Source organism: Pelecanus crispus, chromosome 1, assembly GCF_030463565.1.
Source record: "Pelecanus crispus isolate bPelCri1 chromosome 1, bPelCri1.pri, whole genome shotgun sequence".
NCBI lineage: Eukaryota > Metazoa > Chordata > Aves > Pelecaniformes > Pelecanidae > Pelecanus > Pelecanus crispus.
The window spans coordinates 85,412,957-85,434,641 of record NC_134643.1 but is presented as its reverse complement, the minus strand read 5'-3'; the positions used below and the strand labels follow the sequence as shown (position 1 = coordinate 85,434,641).

The window sequence follows — 21,685 nt, the reverse complement described above, 5'->3', positions numbered from 1 at the left end:
GGGATAGTGCTGTATTTTGGATTTAGTTTGAGGATAGCGTTGATAACACACTGATGTTTTAGTTGTTGATAAGTACTGCTTATGCTAGTCAAGGACTTCTTCAGCTTCCCATGCTCTACCAGGTGCACAAGAAGCTGGGAGGGGCCACAGCCAAAGCAGTTGATCCAAACTTACCAAAGGGGTATTCCATACCATATGACGTCATGCTCAGTATAGAAACTGTGGGGAGTTGGCCAGGGGGCAGCGATCGCTGCTTGGGGACTGCATGGGCGTCAGTCGGCAGGTGGTGAGGGGTTGCATCACTTGTTTTTCCTGGTGTTTTTTTTCTCTCTGTCGCTTGTTGTTCTCCTTTTCATTACAATAGTATTATTATTATTATTATTATATTTCCATTATTAGCTGTTCTTACCTCAACCCATGAGTTTTCTTATTTTTGCTCTGCTGATTCTCTCCCCATCCCACCAAGGGCAAGGGGGGAGGGTGAGCAAGCAGGAGTGTGGTTGCACTTTTCTACAGAATCCAACGTATAAATATGTGTTAAACTTCACTTGTGGCTGCAGAGAAGACCAGTACATGGCAAGGCTTTGAAGTGTCTTCTTGTGCACAAGCAGGACTGTGAACATATGGGTATATATGCATGTGTCTGTGAGAGATAAGATCTGTTTGTGACCACACCTATCACTGAGGTTGGACTCATATCACCTAACAGTGGCTGCCTGAACGTCAGGCATCTGGTATGAGCAAATGATGCAGACTCCTAATGTGTGAAAATGCAGGCTGATTTAGTGGGGTATCCATCCAGTCTCGGACACCCATCTTGGGAATGAATGTGCTAAGCTTGGCAAGGTGTCTAGAGGGAGCCTGTAAGAGTCCCTTTGACTAGATATTTAGGCAGCTGAAGATAAGTGCAACAAATCCCATCCACCATTCCTACAGGAAGCTGGGGATGACATTCCTGCCTGGACCTCTTGTTTTTAGCACTCATTCTGCCTTTCTGAAATATTTACAGCTTTTTCACACATATTTGTTGTTGTGAAGGATCCACTGCAAGATGCAGTTTCTACTTTGCCATATCCAATGACAGTGCAGAAATAGCTTCCCAAGTCTCCTCCTATAGCAAACCTGAACAGGGAGAGAAAGTCAGATTCAGTTGCATTGCTGACCTAGCTGGATGCGATGCATCCATGAAAGACAAGAGTGGCACCTGGCCTTGCTGCTAAGTGATATTATTGTCAGTGGGATTAGAAGCTGCCTTGTTGGAGTCTCCCTCCCATTCGTTAATTTTCTTCCCCAGACCTCAATGAAAGTATATGGGCTATGCTTTCCCATCCAGAGACCTTCCCCTTCTTTGGTAGCCTCCATTCAATGGTGCTGACATCACACTCTCTCTTGTACCTGCCTGGTTCTTTCCCCACTGAACTCTATCTAGTCAGATTCCTCCATCTCCAGAACTACAGCCATGTCCTCTCTTGTTATCCTAATGTAACATGCCTGTGTTCCTATGTGACTCATTTATGGCCTCCCTTTGACTTGTCACAGGGAAGCGCTGAGGCACCTGAATCTCAAGGAATCAGGTTGCTACAAAGTGCAGTCCCTGATCTCGCTTGTACTCCCTGTTGTTGGCTCTGTTGTTTTTTTTTTTTTAACTGTTTCCAGACATTGCATCACAGTGAACTGATGAAATAAGCTTACATTTTGGTGTTATGTTCCGTGCCGTTAAGCCACTTCCACTTCTTCTCGCTCGCAGAGTATGTGAGACCAAGTAAGTAGTAATGACCATGTGATCGCGAAAAAAGATAGTTCTAGAAAGGAAACAAACAATGATAATACATTAAAATTACATTTTCTTCACCAGAGGTGCACAGAAAGCTTAATGCTAAATAGCCAACACAGGAAGAACAGTGTGCATCCAGCCATACCATCTCTTTCCACAGCTTTGGAGGCTGAATTTTTCCATTTTTATTTAATCTCATCTCTCTTCCTGGGGCTTCTTAGGAATGGACTAAATAGAATAATACCTGTGTGATACCATTAAAGCTATATATTGTAGTTATCCAGGTGTGACTTGATACCTGGAGACACTTTTTTATTCTGATTGTGATGGGAAGGCCTTTTCAGTTTTCATCACAGCAATGGCTCTCACAAGTAAGTGTCTGACTTGCTTGGTCTTGGTTTGTGTGCTAAATCCCTTTAAAACATAAGCCAGGTAGGCAGAGAGTTTGCTCCTTCCCATGGGAGCAGGCCTGGGGAGAGGAGCTTCTGGGTGCAAGACTTCAAGAACCAAGATGCATCTTACTGTGAAGGTGTTTTCTACCATACAGAGGTGCTTGGTGTATACAACTAGCAGTAGATTATTGACCCCCAATGACATCTAACGTGAGAAGACACAAGCGTAACCCATCAGCTCTTTGGCATACAGGTCAAGCAACCTTAGAAGCAGCCCCATGAATTTAGATCTCACCAGTTCTTCCTCATTGTCAATGATCACCAGGTCTGAATTCCTGTCAGTACATTCTTTACGGGAGGTGTTCCAGTCTTTCTTATCTTGGATTTCAAAAAAGCAGTAGCATTTTTCCCCCTTTTTTTCCCAACGTGAGGGGCAGCCTGCAGAAGGGAAGAACAGGTATGGAAAAATCCATGTTCACACTGACAAAAGAATCCCATTACCAAAGAAAGAGTCACTAGGCATGAGTCAGAGAAGTGGAATCACAGATAACATTATCCAGCCTTTTAAATCTTTGCTTAGGAGATAAAGAGAAATGGTCAGGGCAAAAAACGGCTTTCAGTTTTCAAAAGTCTTATTTGCCTGCTGCAAAATACGGCAACAGTGATGCTACTGAAAGAAAGAACATTTCTCTCCATTGCCAGGCAGGGTACGGGGAGGAACAGAGAATGGGACCTGGAAAGGGTGATGTAACTGGGAGACAGGGCCTGCATGACACAGTTTTGTTGGTTATCCAGCAGCTCCTAAACAGAAAAAGGGAATTGCAATTAGTTAAAATGCTAAGAATGGAGGGGTATTTAAAAAGCAGTATGTGCGTGTTGATCCATCATGCTCACTAGACTGCTGTGATATCAAAGGGACTGTTACATTCATGTCCATTCACCTAGCCATGGGCTCCTCTGTGCTAGCATAAGAGGAGTAAATCAGTTCTTCTTCCCTCTGAAACAGTAATGCAGTGCTGACCAAGCACTACTTTTAAAGAAGATGAAAATGTGAAACATCTCTGGCATTGGGAGCTCATCCTATGAGTGTACAGGATAAGGTTGTTTATTCCTGAGATGTCAGACTTTGTTTGGTTTTCTTCTCAACAAAACCTATACACCACCACCACCCCACCACCCCCCTTAAAAGTCAATCTAACAGGCTTCTGAAAATGGTCTTTTGAATGACAAAGGATTACTTACCTGGTACTTCTTCATGGGTGGTGTCTGACTCAAGTGGGATGCTTGCAGTTGGATGGTCTGGAAATAAGAATACAATTTCTGCTTTGAATGGTTGACTGTTTTGCCATACACTGTTAGAGCTGTTCTGGACCTCTTTGACCCCAACCATCACCCTACACAGATTGCCTGCTCCTCACCTTAATACCTTTTTGCTTCTCCATTGAAAAAAACCCCACATATAGTACCTGTTGTGGTTCAGCCCTTGTCAGCAACAAAGCACCACACAGCTGCTTGCTCACCCTCCACCCCCGGTGGCATGGGGGAGAGAATCGGAAGGGCAAAAGTAAGAAAACTCATGGGTTGAGATAAGAACAGTTTAATAATTGAAATAATAATAATAATAATAATAATAATAATAATAGTAGTAGTAGTAGTAGTAGTAGTAGTAATAAAAAGTATAATGAAAAGGAGAACAATGAGAGAGAGAAACAAAACCCAAGGAAAAAAAAAACAAGTGGTGCAATTGCTCACCACCTGCCGACCAATGCCCAGCCAGTCCCCAAGCAGCGATCACTGCCCCCTGGCCAACTCCCCACAGTTTCTATACTGGGCATGATGTTATATGGTATGGAATAGCCCTTGGGGCAGTTTGGATCAACTATTCTAGCTGTGCCCCCTCCCAGTTTCTTGTGCACCTGGCAGAGCATGGGAAGCTGAAAAGTCCTTGACTAGCATAAGCAGTACTTAACAACAACTAAAACATCAGTGTGTTATCAGCATTATTCTCATACTAAATCCAAAACACAGCACTATGCCAGCTACTAGGAAGAAAATTAACTCTATCCCAGCCAAAACCAGGACAGTATCCGCCCTTTATTCTGTACCATCTATGTCATGCCCAGGTCCTACCCTTTCCAATACATTCCAATTAATCACCACCACTTTCCCTGTCTTGGTATATACACACAGATATATTTCCTTTTGACTGTGGACCATCCCTCTAAAATGTCCATTGAGTTCATTCAGTCCCTGAATTTGGGCTCCATCTGCGACAATAGTCTTTCAGGGCAGGAGAGATGGTGTGCGGTGTCGGATTTTTGCATGCTGAAGCCAGTTCTGGTTCCAACACTGTTGCACTTTGCCCGGTTTCATCAAAGTTCATTCTTCATTAATCTGGGTGATTCTTACTGTAATACCATTGATATGGCATACAGCAACCACAAAAGAGATGACATACAGTATTATATACAAATTAACATCATACCATTCAGTTCATTGGCTATTGTCACCCAGAATCAAATCCCCTTGAGGTACACATCGGACTTCCCCATGCTTTCGCATTTGGGAGTAACCCAGACTGTCTTCCCCCGCATATTTTTTATGTGCACTACAGTACATAAAAGTTTTGATTGTGCAGGGCCAGCTCAATTGGAAGATCTCCTAGTGTTGACTAACCAGGTGGTTTTCACTAAATGTGTATCCCAATGTTTGAACGTCTCACTCCCCATTGCTCTCAGTGCAGTCTTTAACAGTCCATTGTACTGTTCAATTTTCATGGAGGCTGGTACATGATAGGGGATGTGATATACCCACTCAATGCCATGCTTTTTGGCCCAGGTGTCTATGAGGTTGTTTCGGAAATGAGTTCCATTTTCTGTCTCAATTCTTTCTGGGGTGCCATGTCGCCATAAGACTTGCTTTTGAAGGCCCAGGATAGTGTTCTGGGGGGTGACATGGGGCATGGGATACGTTTCCAGCCATCCGGTGGTTGCTTCCACCATGGTGAACACATAGCGCTTGCCTTGGCAGGCGTGTGGGAGTGTGATATAATCAATCTGCCAGGCCTCTCCATATTTATATTTCAGCCATCATCCTCCATACCACAGAGGCTTTAATCGCTTGGCTTGCTTGATTGCAGCACATGTTTCACATTCATGGATAACCTGTGCAATACTGTCCATAGTTAAGGCCAGCCCATCTATATGTATATTTTAATTTGAAAGCTACTGAGCATTTGTGTGAAAATAATTCTAAACTAAACAAACCCTGCCTTTTGTTGGCTCAAGGATAGACAGGATGGTGGAAACAGGGCTGAAAAGAATGGCCCCTCTGACAAAGGAGATCCCCAGGATGTAGCTCTGTGGCAAACTTCAGCTCTGCCACTTGCTGCCAGCATGCTGAGCGCACTTTCCTAGGACCACTTTTGCATTGTGACTACCCTGGGTTCACTTGGTTAGTCCCTTCATCAGCAGCAATGTAGCTGAGGAGATTTTTCTTGAAACACACTGGGATATAGGTCTATAGGCCCGATTCTTAGGTACATAAGCATTTTATCAACGATCCGGATGAGGGGATTGAGCGTGCCCTCAGTAAGTTTGCAGACGACACCAAGTTGGGTGGGAGTGTCTATCTGCTTGAGGGTAAGAATGCCCTGCAGAGGGATCTGGACAGGCTGGATCGATGGGCCAAGGCCAATTGTATGAGGTTCAACAAGGCTAAGTGCCAGGTCCTGCACATCAGTCACAACAACCCCATGCAACACTACAGGCTTGGAGAAGAGTGGCTGGAATGCTGCCCGGCAGAAAAGCACCTGGGGGTGCTGGTTGGCAGCTGGATGAACATCAGCCAGCAGTGTGCCCAGGTGGCCAAGAAGGCCAACAAACATCCTGTCTTGGATCAGGAATAATGTGGCCAGCAGGGCTAGGGAATTGATTGTCCCCCTGTATTCGGCACTAGTGAGGCTGCACCTGGAATACTGTGTCCAGTTTTGGGCCCCTCAATACAAGACGGACATCGAGGTGCTGGAGCGTGTCCAGAGAAGGGCAACGAAGCTGGTGAAGGGTCTGGAGCACAGGCCTTATGAGGAGCGGCTGAGGGAACTGGGATTGTTTAGTCTAGAGAAGAGGAGGCTGAGGGGAGACCTTATGGCTCTCTACAACTACCTGAAAGGAGGTTGTAGTGAGGTGGGTGTTGGTCTCTTCTCCCAAGTAGCTAGCAATAGGATGAGAGGAAATGGGCTCAAGCTGCATCAGGGAAGGTTTAGATCGGATATTAGGAAAAATTTCTTTACAGAAAGGGTAGTCAAGCATTGGAACAGGCTGCCCAGAGAGGTGGTGGAGTCACCATCCCTGGAGGGGTTCAAAAAACGTGTAGATGTGGCACTTTGGGAGATGGTTTAGTAAGCATGGTGGTGTTGGGTTAATGGTTGGACTGATGATCTTAGAGATCCTTTCCAACCTTAATGATTCCTAGTTTTTACTCTCATTATAAATAATCCAGCCACCAAGCCAGGAAACATGAAATTGCTACTCTATCCTTAACTGGTTTAGTGGTGGACTTGGCAGTGTTAGGTTAATTGTTGGACTGGATGATCTTAAAGGTCTTTTCCAACCTAAACAATTCAATGATTCTACCTACATGATATACTTTTACAACCACGTTCTCTACCCGGGCAGCAATACCTTGCCACAATGCAGCAGCCCAGATGGGTTTGCCCCTGCGCTGCCAGTTTCTCTGCTTCCATTGCTGCAACCACTCCCACAAGGCATTTGCCACCATCCATGAGTCAGTATAAAGGAGTGGTCATTTTTCTCTTTCAGCAATATCTAAAGCCAGCTGGATGGCTTTCACCTCTGCAAACTGACTTGACTCCCCTTCTCCTTCAGCAGTTTCTGGGGCTTGTTGTATAGGGCTCCATACAGCAGCTTTCCACCTCTGATGCTTTCCCAAAAGACGATAGGACCCATCAGTGAACAGAGCAATAATGCTTCTCATTTTCTGGCAGTTTATTATACAGTGGGACCTCCTCAGCACATGTCACCTCCTCCTCTGGCGGTATTCCAAAATCTTTGCCTTCTGGCCAGTCCATGATCAATTCCAAGATTCCTGGGTGACTGGGGTTTTCTGTTTGAGCACGTTGTGTGATTAGTGACCCAGTTACTCCATGTAGTGTCAGTTGCATGATGTGTAGAGGAGACCCTCCTGTTGAACATCCAACCCAGCACCGGCAGTCAGTGTGCCAGCAGGAGCTGTGCTTCAGTACCAACCACTTCCGAAGCAGCTCAAACCCCTTCATATGCTGCCAGTATCTCTTTCTCAGTTGGAGTATAGCAGGCCTCAGATCCTCTGTATCCCCAACTCCAGAACCCTAGGGGTCGACCTTGAGTCTCCCCTGGTGCTTTCTGCCAGAGGCTTCAGGTAGGGCCATTCTCCCCGGCTGCAGTGTAGAGCACATTTTTAATATCCTGCCCTGCCTGGACTGGCCCAAGGGCTACTGCATGAACTATCTCCTGTTTAATTTGTTCAAAGGCTTGTTGTTGCTCAGGGCCCCATTTGAAATCATTCTTCTTCCGGGTCACCCGATAAAGAGGGCTTACGATCAGACTGTAATTTGGAATATGCATTCTCCAAAAAACCACAACGCCTAAGAAAGCGTGTTTCCTTTTTCCTAGTTGGTGGGGACATAACTGTAATTTTGTTGATCACATCCATTGGCATCTAACAACGCCCATCCTGCAATTTTATTCCTAAAAATTGGATCTCCTGTGCAGGTCCCTTGACCTTACTTTGTTTTATGGCAAAACCAGCCTTCAGAAGGATTTGGACTATTTTCTTTCCCTTCTCAAAAACTTCTTCTGCTGTATTGCCCTACACGATGATGTCATCAATATACTGCAGATGTTCTGGAACTTCACCCTGTTCCAGTGCCGTCTGGATCAGTCCATGGCAAGTGGTGGGGCTGTGCTTCCACCCCTGGGGCAGTTGATTCCAGGTGTACTGAACACCCCTCCAAGTGAAAGCAAATTGCGGCCTGCATTCTGCTGCCAAAGAGATTGAGAAAAATGCATTAGCAATACCAATTGTGTCATACACTTGTCTGCCTTTGACTCCAGTTTATACTGAAGTTCTAGCATGTCCAGCATGGCAGCACTCAGTGGTGGCGTGACTTCATTCAGGCCACAATAGTCTACTGTTAGTCTCCATTCTCCATTAGACTTTCACACTGGCCATATGGGACTGTTAAAGGGTGAGCGAGTCTTGCTGATCACTCCCTGGCTCTCCAGTCGACAAATCAGGTTATGGATGGGAATCAGGGAGTCTCGGTTGGTGCGATACTGCCGCTGGTTCACTGTTGTGGTAGCGATCGGCACCTGTTGTTCTTCCACCCTCAGCAACCCCACAACAGAAGGGTCCTCCGAGAGACCGGGCAAAGTGGACAGCTGTTTAATTTCCTCTGTCTTCGAAGCAGCTATACCAAAAGCCCATTGGTACCCTTTTGGGTCCTTGAAATATCTTCTCCTGAGGTAGTCTATGCCAAGGATGCACGGAGCCTCTGGGCCAGTCGCAATGGGGTGCTTCTGCCACTCATTCCTGGTTAGGCTCACTTTGACCTCCAAAATGGTTAGCTGTTGGGATCCCCCTGTCACTCCAGAAATACAGATGGGTTCTGCCCCTTCATAGCTTGATGGCATCAGGGTACACTGTGCACCGGTGTCCACTAGAGCCTTATACTCCTGTGGGTCTGATGTGCCAGGCCATTGAATCCACACAGTCCAGTAAATCTGGCTGTCCTTTTCCTCAACCTGGCTGGAGGCAAGGCCCCTCTCATCCTGGTCATAGTATTTGTTACTCACTTCTTGTAAATATAAGTCAGGAGTCCCTTCATTAAGATCAGAAGTAAGATCAGCCCTTCTGCTCTGTCTGGGGAACTGCCCACTGGGAACTGGAGCAGTAATTTTCCTGGAAGAATCCCCCTGTATGATTGGTTTTCCTTGCAATGCACATACCCGTGCCTCTAGGGTCGAAGTAGGTTTTCCATCCCACTTCCTCATGTCCTCTCCATGGTCACACAGGTAAAACCACACGGAGCCCTGTGGTGTGTACCCTCTATATCCTCTCTCTTGAGCAGAAGAACACTGACTCCTAACAGCTGAGATATTGGTCCATGTAGGTGGAGAGCAGGACCTATTGTCTTTCAGTTGCTGGACCTCCCGGGACAGTTTCTCCACAGCTGAGACAAGAGAGGAAGACAGACTTTCTTCATATTCCCAGAGTCAGCTAGCCACTTCATCCACCGTTGGTGCCTCTTCATCTTTCCAGAACAGTATTGCCAATGAGCTGGCATACGATGCTGGTGTGCTCCATACCAACTTCTGCCACATGGGTCGTGTGCACTGGACTTCATCTGGATATTTGGATAAGTGCTCATTGCTCAGGTCACTATAAATCACCTCTGGCACAGCTAATTCCCTCAGGTACTGGATACCTCTCTCCATGGTGGTCCACTTGCCTGGGTGACATATAACATCTTCCTTGAAGGGGTATCTTTCCTTCATAACTGACAGGAGTCACCTCCAGAGGCTAAGGGTTTGTGCCCCTTTTCCAATCACTTTGTCAATGCCCCCTTCCGTAGAAAGGGATCCCAGCTGTTTGGCTTCCTTACCCTCTAATTCCAGGCTACTGGCCCTGTTGTCCCAGCATTGGAGCAGCCAGGTGACAATGTGCTCACCTGGATGATGGCTGAAATCTTTTCTCATATCTTGCAGCTCACTCAAGGATAAGGATTGGGTAGTTTCTGTCTCATTTACAAGTTCCTCCTCCACCTCCTCCTCTCCTTGTGATGGCTCTGGTTTTTCATCATCCCTTTCTAAATAAGCTGACTTTCGCTTCCAAGATTTCATCTTGTGTATAGGGGTGACTGATACCAGCACAGGTTGGTTCCCTGGAGTAGCCACAGTGGCTGGGGTTGGAGCAGCCACAGTGCCTGTCACTGGGGTTGGAGTAAACGCAGTGCCTGTGGCTGGGGTTGGAGCAGATGCAGTGCCTGCCGCTTTGTTGTCCAATCCAGAGACCTTCTGTTTCCCTTGAGGGTACTGAAAACTGTTGAACAGGGCCCAGTAGGCATGGGCCAGGCCCCAGCACATTGCAGTGATTTGTGTCTCTCTGGAGTTGCCAGGGTGACAGCATACTTACTCCAAATATTCTACTAATTTTTTGGGATTCTGCACTTGTTCAGGGATGAAGTTCCAAAACACTGGAGGTCCCCACTGTCCTAGGTACTTGCCCATGCTATCCCACACACCCTGCCACTCATAACTATCCAGCCTTTGGGTAGATCTCTGCATGACAAATGGTTTATTAATCTTAGACAAGACCGAAACAATATTCCCAAGAAATATCAATAGATGTATCTTAATTACCCAAGGGTGTTCAAAATACTGAAAAATTATTGTAATGAAGGAGGAAACATCATAGAAGAAGGTAGTGAAGGTGCCATTCTGTATTTCCTCCATAAAAAAACCTCTCAGAAGAAGTAGTATAATTAATTGCTAATTGTCTCCACGAGGTGGTACCCAAAGTACATTAATGGTTTCAGTATAAAACCCGAATACCAGATAAAATAGTTATTTATAAACAGTTACATTTCGCTAAAGGAGGATTATGTTATTCCAGCTGGCTCCATGTAGCAGTAAGAAAATCATGATATTCTCCCCGCTTCTCTGCTCAGGAAACCTCAGCTTTAAAGACAAAATTGCCCATTTTATGAATGGGTATTATTAGTTCAACTGACTGGGAGTTACTAAATTGTCTGTAGCAAAGTTTAAGGATGCATTTTTGAGGTTATTTGGAGTTGAACAATGATGGGATGAATAGTAACAGTGAAGAAACATTAAACTAAAAATTGTAGGGGAAGAATTCTTATACTTGAAACCAGAATTGATAAATTCCTTTTAAAAAAGAATATATAAAATGAGAAAAAAGATTGAATTAAAGACAGTTCTAAGAAACTTGCACCAGAATGGCATGGAGCATGAAAGAACTGACATCTCTGCAGACTTCATACCAGAGGCAAATGATAAAAGAAACAGAATATTAAAGGAAAAACTTTGTTTACAAGCAGTAAGCTCAAAAATAAGATGAGGGAAAAGAAGTGGAGTGGCAGTTAGATTAGGTGACACCTAATCTTTTCTGGACATTGAAAATTGGTAGTGAAAAGATGGACTACTAGCCCAAAGCATCCAAACTGCAACTATCAACAAGGAAGGTGGCAATCCTGAGCTCTTACTTTCCTTGGGGTGGAACCACTTCCCTAGTGCCTATGCATCCTTACAGATGGAAGACCCTATAGTGCAGTAGGAGTAATATCTTGGAAGGGGTTTGGCCCACCAGAATGTAGTCATAACTATGCTGACAAGAAGTAACTATTGAGTTTGCTGGTGCCTCTGTTGCAGAGAATGCGTTTTTGCCTTGTGCCCACCTCTGGCAAAAATAGGTTATTTTATCATACATGTAGCATCTCTTCTTCCAATATATTCTCTGTAGCCAAGTTTTTAATTGACAAAAATCCTGAGGAGCACTTGTGCCCTGATTGAATATCTTATTCCAACAAGATACTCAATTTTCAGAGAATGCTGCAGAAGTTAATTATTTCCTCAAGAAACAAAGAATACTGGCAAAGTAACGTTTTCAGGAAAGGGAATACCTTTCACTAGACACACTTTTGCCTGTTGTGAGAAACAATCTGACCAGCCTTTAATATGTGGGGATTTTTTCTACCAACTCCATCTCAGAGAGTTCTTCATAACCAAAATGAAGCAACGTTTAGCCCTATGACAAACATAAAGAGAATATAGATTTTTGGGGTTTGTTTTGTTTTTTTTTTTTTTTTTTGGCTGGCAATTACAAATGCTCCTAATGGCTGAAATACCCCCTCAACAGTAGTTGTTAAATTAAAACATTAAATGATTCAGTAGAATACTCAACATTGAAATAATTAAAAAAAAAAAGCTTGTCTTACACAACGTATCACTTCTCCCCACATATCTCTCCAGAAGGATTTCAAGGACCACCAGAGACTCCAAACTGAGCAGTGACATAAATGAAGCTGAATTTTAATAAAAAGGATTAATCAGCTCCTTCCATAAGCCAAGAGCCAGACAGTGAGTGATGAAAGGAAATAAATATGAAATAACAGTATTATTTTGGGAAATTATTCTACTTGCTTTCCCAGAAAACAGAGCCCCTGGACCAAGGTCCTCTGTTCTGTAATTTTGCTCAGGGTTCCCAGCATCTGAAGGGACCTAAGATTTTCTGTACTGTCTGCTCTTTCTTTATAGCATTAACTCTAATGAATAGCATTTTAAATAATACCTTACAGAGTCCGAGTGCCTTTTTTTTACTGGGATCATAATGAGCTGGCACTTCCTGGTGCAAAACAGTTGTCAAATTACTCTTTTACAAATTACTGAATTGTGAATTGTAAAAGCCACTATAGACTTCAAAAACACACTGCCTAGGAAGTCCTACTAATCTACACTTCTTTCCTGATAGCAAGCAAGAACTAGACTTTTGGAGTTGTGAGAAAAAAGTTTCACTTTAGCATCTAAAACCAAATGCTGGCAATGTATAATACTGCTTTTACCTTTACAATTCAAAGATCAAATTTGATCAATAAAAGTCTAATTTTGTGGAGATTAAATTGTATGATTTACCCTGTTCCTTTTAGGGATTAACTATAGAGTATTAAAACAGATAATCATGGTGGAAATAATGAAGTTAAAGCTGAGGACTGAGAAGCTGAAGAAGCAACCACATGTTTGGAAGAGGGGGAAACAGAATTTACTCTTCAGGAAAAGTGATCAAAAAACATAATATGAACAAATATAAGGACCATTTCATTTTAGAAGATGAAGAAGCTGCATTTTGCATATACCCTGAGCCTGTGGGTAGACGCTTGCAGAACTGCTTGTAAAGATACCCTGAGGTCCTTAATATATAATAGTACCAAATACTGGTAACTAAAGCTACCTAACACAATTTTAAAGTATGTATTTCTGTGCAAAATTAGAAATTAATGCATACTGGTATGCATTACAAAAATGAACACCACCCCACTGTTTCTCCTACTGGATGGAAATCAATTTACAACACATAAATGGTGGGTCCAGATTTTCTCCTGGAGTATTGTCACCTCTAACTCTGAAATCTGCCTGAGAGATTCAGGCAGCAGCATTACTGAAAACGGTTCAAAGGTACTGAAACCTAACAAAGCAACAATGTGTTATTTCCTAATTGGAGTAACATAACACTGAATTTTATGATGCTTTAGTCATATGCTAATTGAGAACATCAAGGCTTTCTTTGCCTTTTGCTGAATCCCTAGAGCAACAGGGAAAAATAAAACAGAAAAATCAGTTGGAAATCGTATGTTTTTCATGCATATATGCATTTATATATGCATATATCTTGAGGCTGGATATCAGCTTCTGGTTTCAGAAAAGAGCAAAATTTAATTCATATGAAGGAGCATTTGAAACAAAGTCAGATCTGCCTGTTCTTTGCAGACCAGCTCATGAACCGCAGGGATAAATTTTTACTTACTAGCAGATAAATTTTCTCTCAAGAAAAAAGAAAATAATATGATACTACCATAAAAATCATAAAAATTTCTGGTCACGTTCCACAGAGTAAAAGTGTTGTCATTTTCATGAACAGAAATGGAAGATGCCTTCTGGCCTGCAGAGCTCTTGTATGATGGAGCAATACCAAGAGGTGACAGTTCAGTTCATTTAAACAAGCTGTTCATCAACAACAGTATATGTGGCAAAACAAAACCATATGGAAAACACATATAAAATTAAAAATGAGAAATAAAACAGTCAAAATGGCAACAGTTTTCATTTGGAGTACAAGTGAAAACTGTGTGCTGTTGAAATTAAAAAATTACTTGATTTACTTTCTGAAGTTTGATCTAGATCTCAAGTTTCTTAGGAGTATTTTTTTGGTTCTACTAAGGCAGTACTGAACCCAACAAAGTAACTATAACAGAAGCCAGACCTGAATCAAAGTCTAATGACCTCTCATTAAACTCCTAATTTAAAGTTCTGTTAAATGCTGGTAGTTTCACGTTGTTATACTGTGTTGTTTTGTTTTGTTTTTAAATTTTGCCCTTCCTGTGGTATTTTACATTTTATAAAGGTCAGAGCACTATCAGATATCTGTCCTTTACTTTGAAAAAGAAAAAACAGTTACCTCCCCCAACCCTATTTTTTAAGTTCCATGGATCAAAGGTTTTGGCATGTCTTCACAAAGAGTGTCTCCATGTGCATGTCTGAATAGGTGTCAAGCTCTGGGACTTGAGTGTGATTGATTGTGGAAACCTCTTAAGATTGATCAGCTATCAAAGGATGAAAAGAAACAAGCAACCACATGTGAAATTTTAAAATTATTCCTCAAAAATATTCAAAGGAAAGTGCCACATGGCTATATTAAAATTTGGGTTTTTTCTAACCAAAGATAAGAATGCTTTATTTCTAAAAAAATCCCCTAAAGGTAGTTTAAAGATTGTTACGAACTCAGTGTTATATATGTAGACAGACCCTAGTACTAAGCTTTTATTCAAGTTAAGTACAAACAAATTCCTTTAAGTTGTGACTTAGCTACCTCTTTCAGATGAGCTTTTATTCACATATATTTAAAGATTTTTGGTGTTCTGGACATCTTGGTGACATGATACAATACGATCTCCTTGAAATATTTTCATGGATAGCAATCATATTATTAATAGGCATTATCTAATCTTTACTTGTTTCTTTAAAGCATTTGTATAATAAATTATTTATCATTTGAACATTGTCAGGTTTTGCAATTGGGTTTTAGCTTTTTTCTTTTGGAATTTTAAGCTTTCGAGCAGCTCAACTCTTTTATGGATTTCTTCTTACAGCCACGGTTACCTGAAAACTACTATCCTGTGCCTTCAAACTAGCTTTCTGTTCCTACTGTTTTTCGATGTCATGACTTAGATGTCAGTCAGTAGGCGAAAGTCACAAATTAGTTGCAGTTATTACATTTTTAGCAGGACTTACACAGGAGTATCAGACACACCGCTAAGGCCAGTAGGAGGGTTATCACAGCAACAAATACAGCAACATGTGTTCTGGAGCAACAGCTTTTACCTACAGATAGACAGCAAAAATAAAAGATTAGGGGATCAACTGGGAAAGGAAACCTTCATCTTCATTCAAAGATGCCCTTTTTCAGGCTCACACTGAGAAAACTCTTTCGACTTAGGCAAAGCCCTTCAGTGCTGTCCTTTCTGAAGTTTATTCTTCCTGTGATAGATACATTGTGGACACATTCGGTTTTTTTCCATGACAGACATTCAACCTGAACCCTTCTGCCATTGCCTAGAATACTTTGTTAAATTCCGCTGTACTTGATACTAGAATTAAGTGCTCACTGGGATCCTTATCTGCCCTCTCAAAATATTATGGAAGCAAACCCCAGTCAACCTGCTTGACAAAGGTCCTGCCATGTCATACTCCCTAACAAACCAAATTTTTCAGAGGAGTTGAACTGTCTCCTTTTTCTGTTTTGACTGTTTACCGACTTCTGTTTAGGATTTACTTCAAGGGGATCCTTGCGATATTCATTAGTCTGCCAACTCAGTGGATACTGGCCAGGTGCTATAGAGTGCAAGCAGGTCCAAGAGGGGACAAATAATAGTTTCAGTGACTGACTGGACTCATCAGATACTGAATTAAAAGGTAAAGGAGAGCTTTCCATCTCTTCCTGCTTCACGTATCTGCTAGAGTATTTGCTTACCCCTTCTGCTATCTTTGAAGTTTGTGGTGTCTGTGGGACAATTAGGATCTGAAAACCAAACTGAGGTTTTTGCTGCTATTACCCCTGCTCTGTAAAGTAAACAGTTCTAGATAAATGAGGAAGCCACACTGAATTTTCATCCTAACTGCAGTCAATATCTGGTTTCTTCTGTCTGGTAACCTCATTTTCACACCTATTTGTGCATTACTATTTGAATTACTGAAATGCTAAGAAGCTGTCATACTTAGTATAGCATTAAACTAGACTGATTTTAAACCAGTCTTTGAAAGAAGGCAGCACACAAGAAGAACTCTGTGCCATCAACTTTTCTGCCTACGGAGGTTCAGTCAGGAAATGGTTGCACCCTAAAAACATGCTGATTGCACTAATCAACAAATATATTTGACAGGTGTAAACTATCTACTGATACACTAGTCCATGTGGTTACCAACAGGATTGGGAGGGGCAGAGAGAATTTTTAGTGGCAAAATGGAGGCTTGTAGGAAGGAAGTTGGCGACCAGGAATCCTAAGGTGGTAATTCCAGAAATGGTCCCAGTGCCCTATGCAGGACTGGAGGGAGAAATGAAAAGGCAGGATTTTAGCACCTGGCTGAGAAGATGGAGTAAGCATCCAGATTTCTGAGTCTTCAGGAATTTGGGACACATTTGGTGCAGTGTCCAAACACTCTGGAGGAACAGATTTCATCTTGACTGTAAGGGAGTCAAGCTGCTGGACATGACATCTAGAAGGCTTTAAGTAACTTTTAAAATTAGTAAGAGCAAGCTGGCAGGGGCTGAAGGTTGTAAGTAACTCTTAAAATGAGGAAAGGGAAGCTGATGTGGGCTAAAGAGCAGTTTAGTGTGATAGTACCATTATGTGTGACTTCAAAACCACAGTGTCCTCAGGAAAAGGAAAGGTCAGAGCGTAGAAACAATCAAGCAGAAAATGCAAAACTGACTGTCATTTAAATAAAGCGTTAAGAGGCAAACAACAGCTATGGCACACCTGCTTCTACACATATACTAGAAGTCTGAAAAAAAAGCTGGGAAGACCTGTAATGTCCCACCCTAGACTAAAATACTCAGATGTCAGGTACCTGAAAATGGGTGGCTTCTGCCATCTGAGATACCCTCAGATATCAGATAACTGCACAGACCTGAAAGAAGTTACACAGGACTTCCAAGAATCTGTGGCCTTCTAGATTTGCATACAGAAGCTAGACCAAATGTCCTGATGCTTCCCAGATGGCTCTGGACAACTGTGGTTAGGTAACTGAACAGCATCCCAACATGCTATGTATATGGGGAAGTGGTTAAAAGGAAGATAGTCATCATAGTACTAGACTACATAAGGAAAAATGGAGTGCTAATGGGTAAAAAAGGGGAATTACAGGAAGCTTAGTAAAAAGAAGCTAAAAATGGGTGCTAAGAGAGAATTAAATCCATACAGGCAGACCATATATTATTGAAGGATAGCATCCTGGCAACACATGGCCAATACAAGGCACTTAGTAATAATGATCTGGGAACAGGTAAAAGGAAATTGGCACAGCTATTAGAAACAGATTGTTAACTTTCCAAAGCTGTAGACGTCAAATGAAGAAAATAGAAAGTATCACAAACCCAGGGAGATCGAAGATGATAGATAAGAAAAACCAGTTAGACAGAAAAGAACTTGAGAAAGAAAACTTCAAACGTGTTTTCAAGCACATGTTTCCAACACATTGTGTCTTCAAACACATCAAGAGAAGGTATGTTGCTGGAGATCTGTAGGCCAGTGGATTTTAGGCTATCCAGGAATCATGCAGAAGATAAGGCCATAACAGAGAAGCTAACTTAATCCTTTGTATCAGGATTGACTGAGTAAGAACTGGGTAGATCTTCCATTTCAGGGCAGTTCCTTGTGAGGAGCTGCATGAACTGGAAGACCTATGGCCCAAATAAAAAATGGACATAGTAACAAATTCCAAGAGGCATTAAGTGTGAGATATCTGGATTGTTAATGCTGTTTTGTAATCCCACTCTTAAACCTATCTTTGCACCCAGGGACTAGAAGGTAACAGATCTAATGTGAATTAAAAATAAAAATTTAAAAAGTTCTAGAGGAGATCTGTGAACTTCAGGTCTGCTGTCCTGACCACACAGTCAAAGAATCATTTAGGTTGGAAGCAACCTTTTCAGGTCACCTAGTCCGCTTCACTGCACAAGCAGCGTCAGCTAGAGCAGGTTGTCCAAGACCATGCACAGTCAGGTTTTGAATATCTCCTAGGATGAAGACTCTACAGCCTCACACATTAGGAATTACTCAAAAGGGAAACGAACAAAAATCAGGGATGTTTTGTCTGCCACATGGTTTTATAAGTCCATGATTCACCTCTACCTTCAATGGTGCATGCAGTTCTACTACCTATGTTTCAAAAAACATGTAGGAAAAAGTTCAGAGAAGGGAAGCAGTAAATGATGATGTAGACTAGAGTTCTGCAGTATGGAAAAGAGATGAATAAGAAGAGGCTATGTCAGAGTTACAAAAAATCCTGAATGTCATGGAGACCTTGGATAGGGTTTGGCTGCTTACTATCTCTTTCAGGGAACATCAGCTGAAGCTAATAGGAGGCCAGCTCAGAGTAAAAAAATGCAGCTGGTTCTTTGTGTGATGTCAAAAAGAACTGTGGATCCCTTCATCAAAGGACGTTATAGAAATCAGGGCTGTGTATAGAACCAAGAGGAGATTGGGCAACTTTGTAGAAGATAAATCCACTGAGGGTACATAAATAGAAACACATCTGTCTCAGGAAGTCCCTGAGCAGATGCATGCATGTGAAAGTATTACAGGAAGGTATCATATATGCCTACTCTCTTCTTATTCATCTCTAGTACACTTACGCCCACTGTTGGAGACAGGAGGCTGGGCTAGATTGTTTCTTGGTCTGGCCCAAAATATCCTTGTGTTCTTATGCCAGTGAAGCCAACAAGTGATTAGTTGCATATTGCACAACACATCAACTGCATATAACACAACACAAGAACATAGCTCTTGCTATATAAAGCAGACAACTGTATCTTCCTGTCTCCCATATGGTTTTATATCACTGCACTTTTAGAAAACAAGGAATGGACTCCTTTCCTCTCATTGTTTAAATTCATATAATTCTAGCAGACAGTTAAAAACTCACCTGACGGTGTGTAGCTAGCTGCAGCATTTGTGTCTAGGGATTGCACTTTCACTTCTGCATATGTAGAATCTAAAACCAGGCAAAAATAACAGAGAACAGAGAAAGTTGAGAAGCAACTTAAATGGAACAAAAATGACTGAAATGATGAGAAATGCTAAACACATTACAGCAGCTGATTTATGTGACTGTGTTTAACTATACCCAAATAGTATTTTTGTCCTTTGCATTCACACCTTCGAGGACTTGCTATAAGCAGAAACAGATTTGATTTCTCTTCAGCACAGACAATAACAGAGGAGACATGGGTGCATGCACACACATTTTAAATCTAAACAGAAGTGGAGAAAAATGTTTAAGGTTGTCTGATTGTTTTATTCAATCCACACCCATATGTGAGTGGTGGGAAGGGCTACAATATTGAAGCAAACCTGAAAACTGCAGACCATGCTAAATTTAAAGGGATTACTAGATAAGGCAGTGAGAAAAGTGAAAACTATTCTAACATCTGTAGATAATAAATACAAACAAGTATGGAAGTAAGCATATGGGGAAGGAAGGAATGGCAGTGACACATAAAAAGGGGGTAGAAAGTAAGAAATATGATGTTGCAATTTTATAAAACATTCAAAGTCATCCTGATACACAGCACTGAGCCCCTTTGTTTCTATCACTGTACAGAGTTAATGTCTTCTATGAGTTTAAGTGCATTCTTCTGGCTTATGGAATTAATTTCATTCCTTTGTGAACATTGCATTTGACCCAGGGAATCCACTACCAAAGAGAAAATAGCAAACGGGAGGAAAAAGAAAAGAAGACAGAAGACAGTGTTTGAGCTCTTTTCTGTAAGATATGTGCAAACACTGGGAAATACTGTGTGAACACATAGAAGAAAAGAATTGATTGGGGGTTTCCAGAAAGGCACAAGCAAAGAAACATAAAAATGCTATAAAAACTGTATAAAAGCTGTAAGTAGGAGTACGTGGATTAAATTATAAGGAAAATGGAACTTTTAATCAGGTGGCATCTATTGTGGGTGCCTGTCAATTTAGCTGTGAAGTAATCTGTTGAAAGAGGTGATAGAAAGAAATGCTGTTTCTTGGGGCATTAGAAACTCCAGCCATCTGAAGATAGATGCCAAGGGATCACACTTCATGCAAAAGACAAGCACAGGATGGCAAGAAATAGAAACTACTATTTCTGTCAAAGACATAGTAAGGTTAAAAAGAAAGGGAAGAAAACAGAAAATGAAACACCAAGAGTATAAAGTCTGTTATCCTAGGATGTAATTTTACGCAGATGTAGCAAAACCAGTGCAAAAGTCTATGTAATAATACTTAGTGCATTAAAGAAAGATAAATTTTAGGTTAGAATTTTTCAAAGTCATTTATACTACATCAAACTAAATCTGTCCATGAAACCTTTCATGCTTGATTTATTAAACAAGGAGTTTGTACAGAGAAAGCCATGAGGAAAAACCCCCAAAGCAATGCCTACTATGCTCAGCAAGCAGAAACAGGCTACACGCGGGACTGCTTTGAACAAGAGAAACGTTAGGCACTCAATCTCCTGACCGGTTTGCTGCAGGAATTAGAGTCTGCTGCATGAGAACATGCCTGGTTCAGGACTAATTGACATTCAGCTGTGGAATAATCTCCTAAACTGATATAAACTACTCTTAATATCACACAAGAAACTCCCTCTCATATTTGCACCTTAATAAATGAAAAGTAGGCCTTATAACAATCCCCTTTGTTTTGGTAAAAAAATTACATGGACACCTCACCTACACATTTTTGACAGCTCTGCCCCCCATATTTCCTTTATCCTCTTTGGTGCTTCATGGCACTCTTTCAAAATATGTGGTAGGGAGGCTGAAGAATACAAGAAAACCTCAGTGCAGACCAATTGACCTACCTTGGACATCAGTGACTGTCTGTAGTCTGGGCCTGGTTGATTCAGTCAAGTTCAAGTCAGCGTAAATTACATTTTCTGACATTCTTGCTCCCCCTTCTCCTTTTTTCCCCCTTGCTGCTGTTTTTAAAACAGTACTCTAGACTGAAGACAACTCATAGCTCCTCCCCTCTCTAACCTTCAGGAGGAAGTTCTTTACTCTTTCTGTAATACAGAAACTTGTAATGAGAAGGGAAACCTACTTCTAATTGATCTTTTGATTGTGGCATGTTAAATGTAAGGTTGTGGCCTTGATGTCATCACCTTTGTTGGGAAGTGTTTCTGGCATTAGCTGGCATTTTGAGTTTCCAAATCTTGACACCCTGTCCCTATGCCCCTCCCCTTGTATTTTGAAACAACAGGCTTTATTACATGAGGTGGAAAGGAGAAGTACAGAGATTTGGAAGCCAGCCCCAGGAAGCAGAGTGAAGCTGTCAGGGTGGAAAAATGGCACATCACAGGGAGCAGCCCTGCGGAGTCCAGAAGGCCGTGCTCTCAAAAGCAGACATCTGAAAACATGATACATTTGCCAATGATCCATAGAGAAATGTACTCAACACGGCTGAAACAGG

General features: G+C 41.9%; 1 protein-coding gene across 1 annotated transcript; it reads right to left on the bottom strand.

Annotated features, from left to right (window-relative positions):
* Positions 1-907: 907 nt before the first annotated feature.
* On the bottom strand, positions 908-21,159 carry LOC142597123 (killer cell lectin-like receptor subfamily B member 1B allele A). The gene is made up of 7 exons (XM_075727530.1): positions 21,078-21,159; positions 19,164-19,232; positions 15,252-15,341; positions 3,409-3,465; positions 2,462-2,604; positions 1,693-1,802; positions 908-1,122 (listed from the first exon to the last, which is right to left on the bottom strand). Exons 1-7 carry the CDS (start codon positions 21,157-21,159, stop codon positions 975-977), a joined length of 699 nt encoding a protein of 232 aa, XP_075583645.1. The 3' UTR covers positions 908-974.
* Positions 21,160-21,685: the final 526 nt, after the last annotated feature.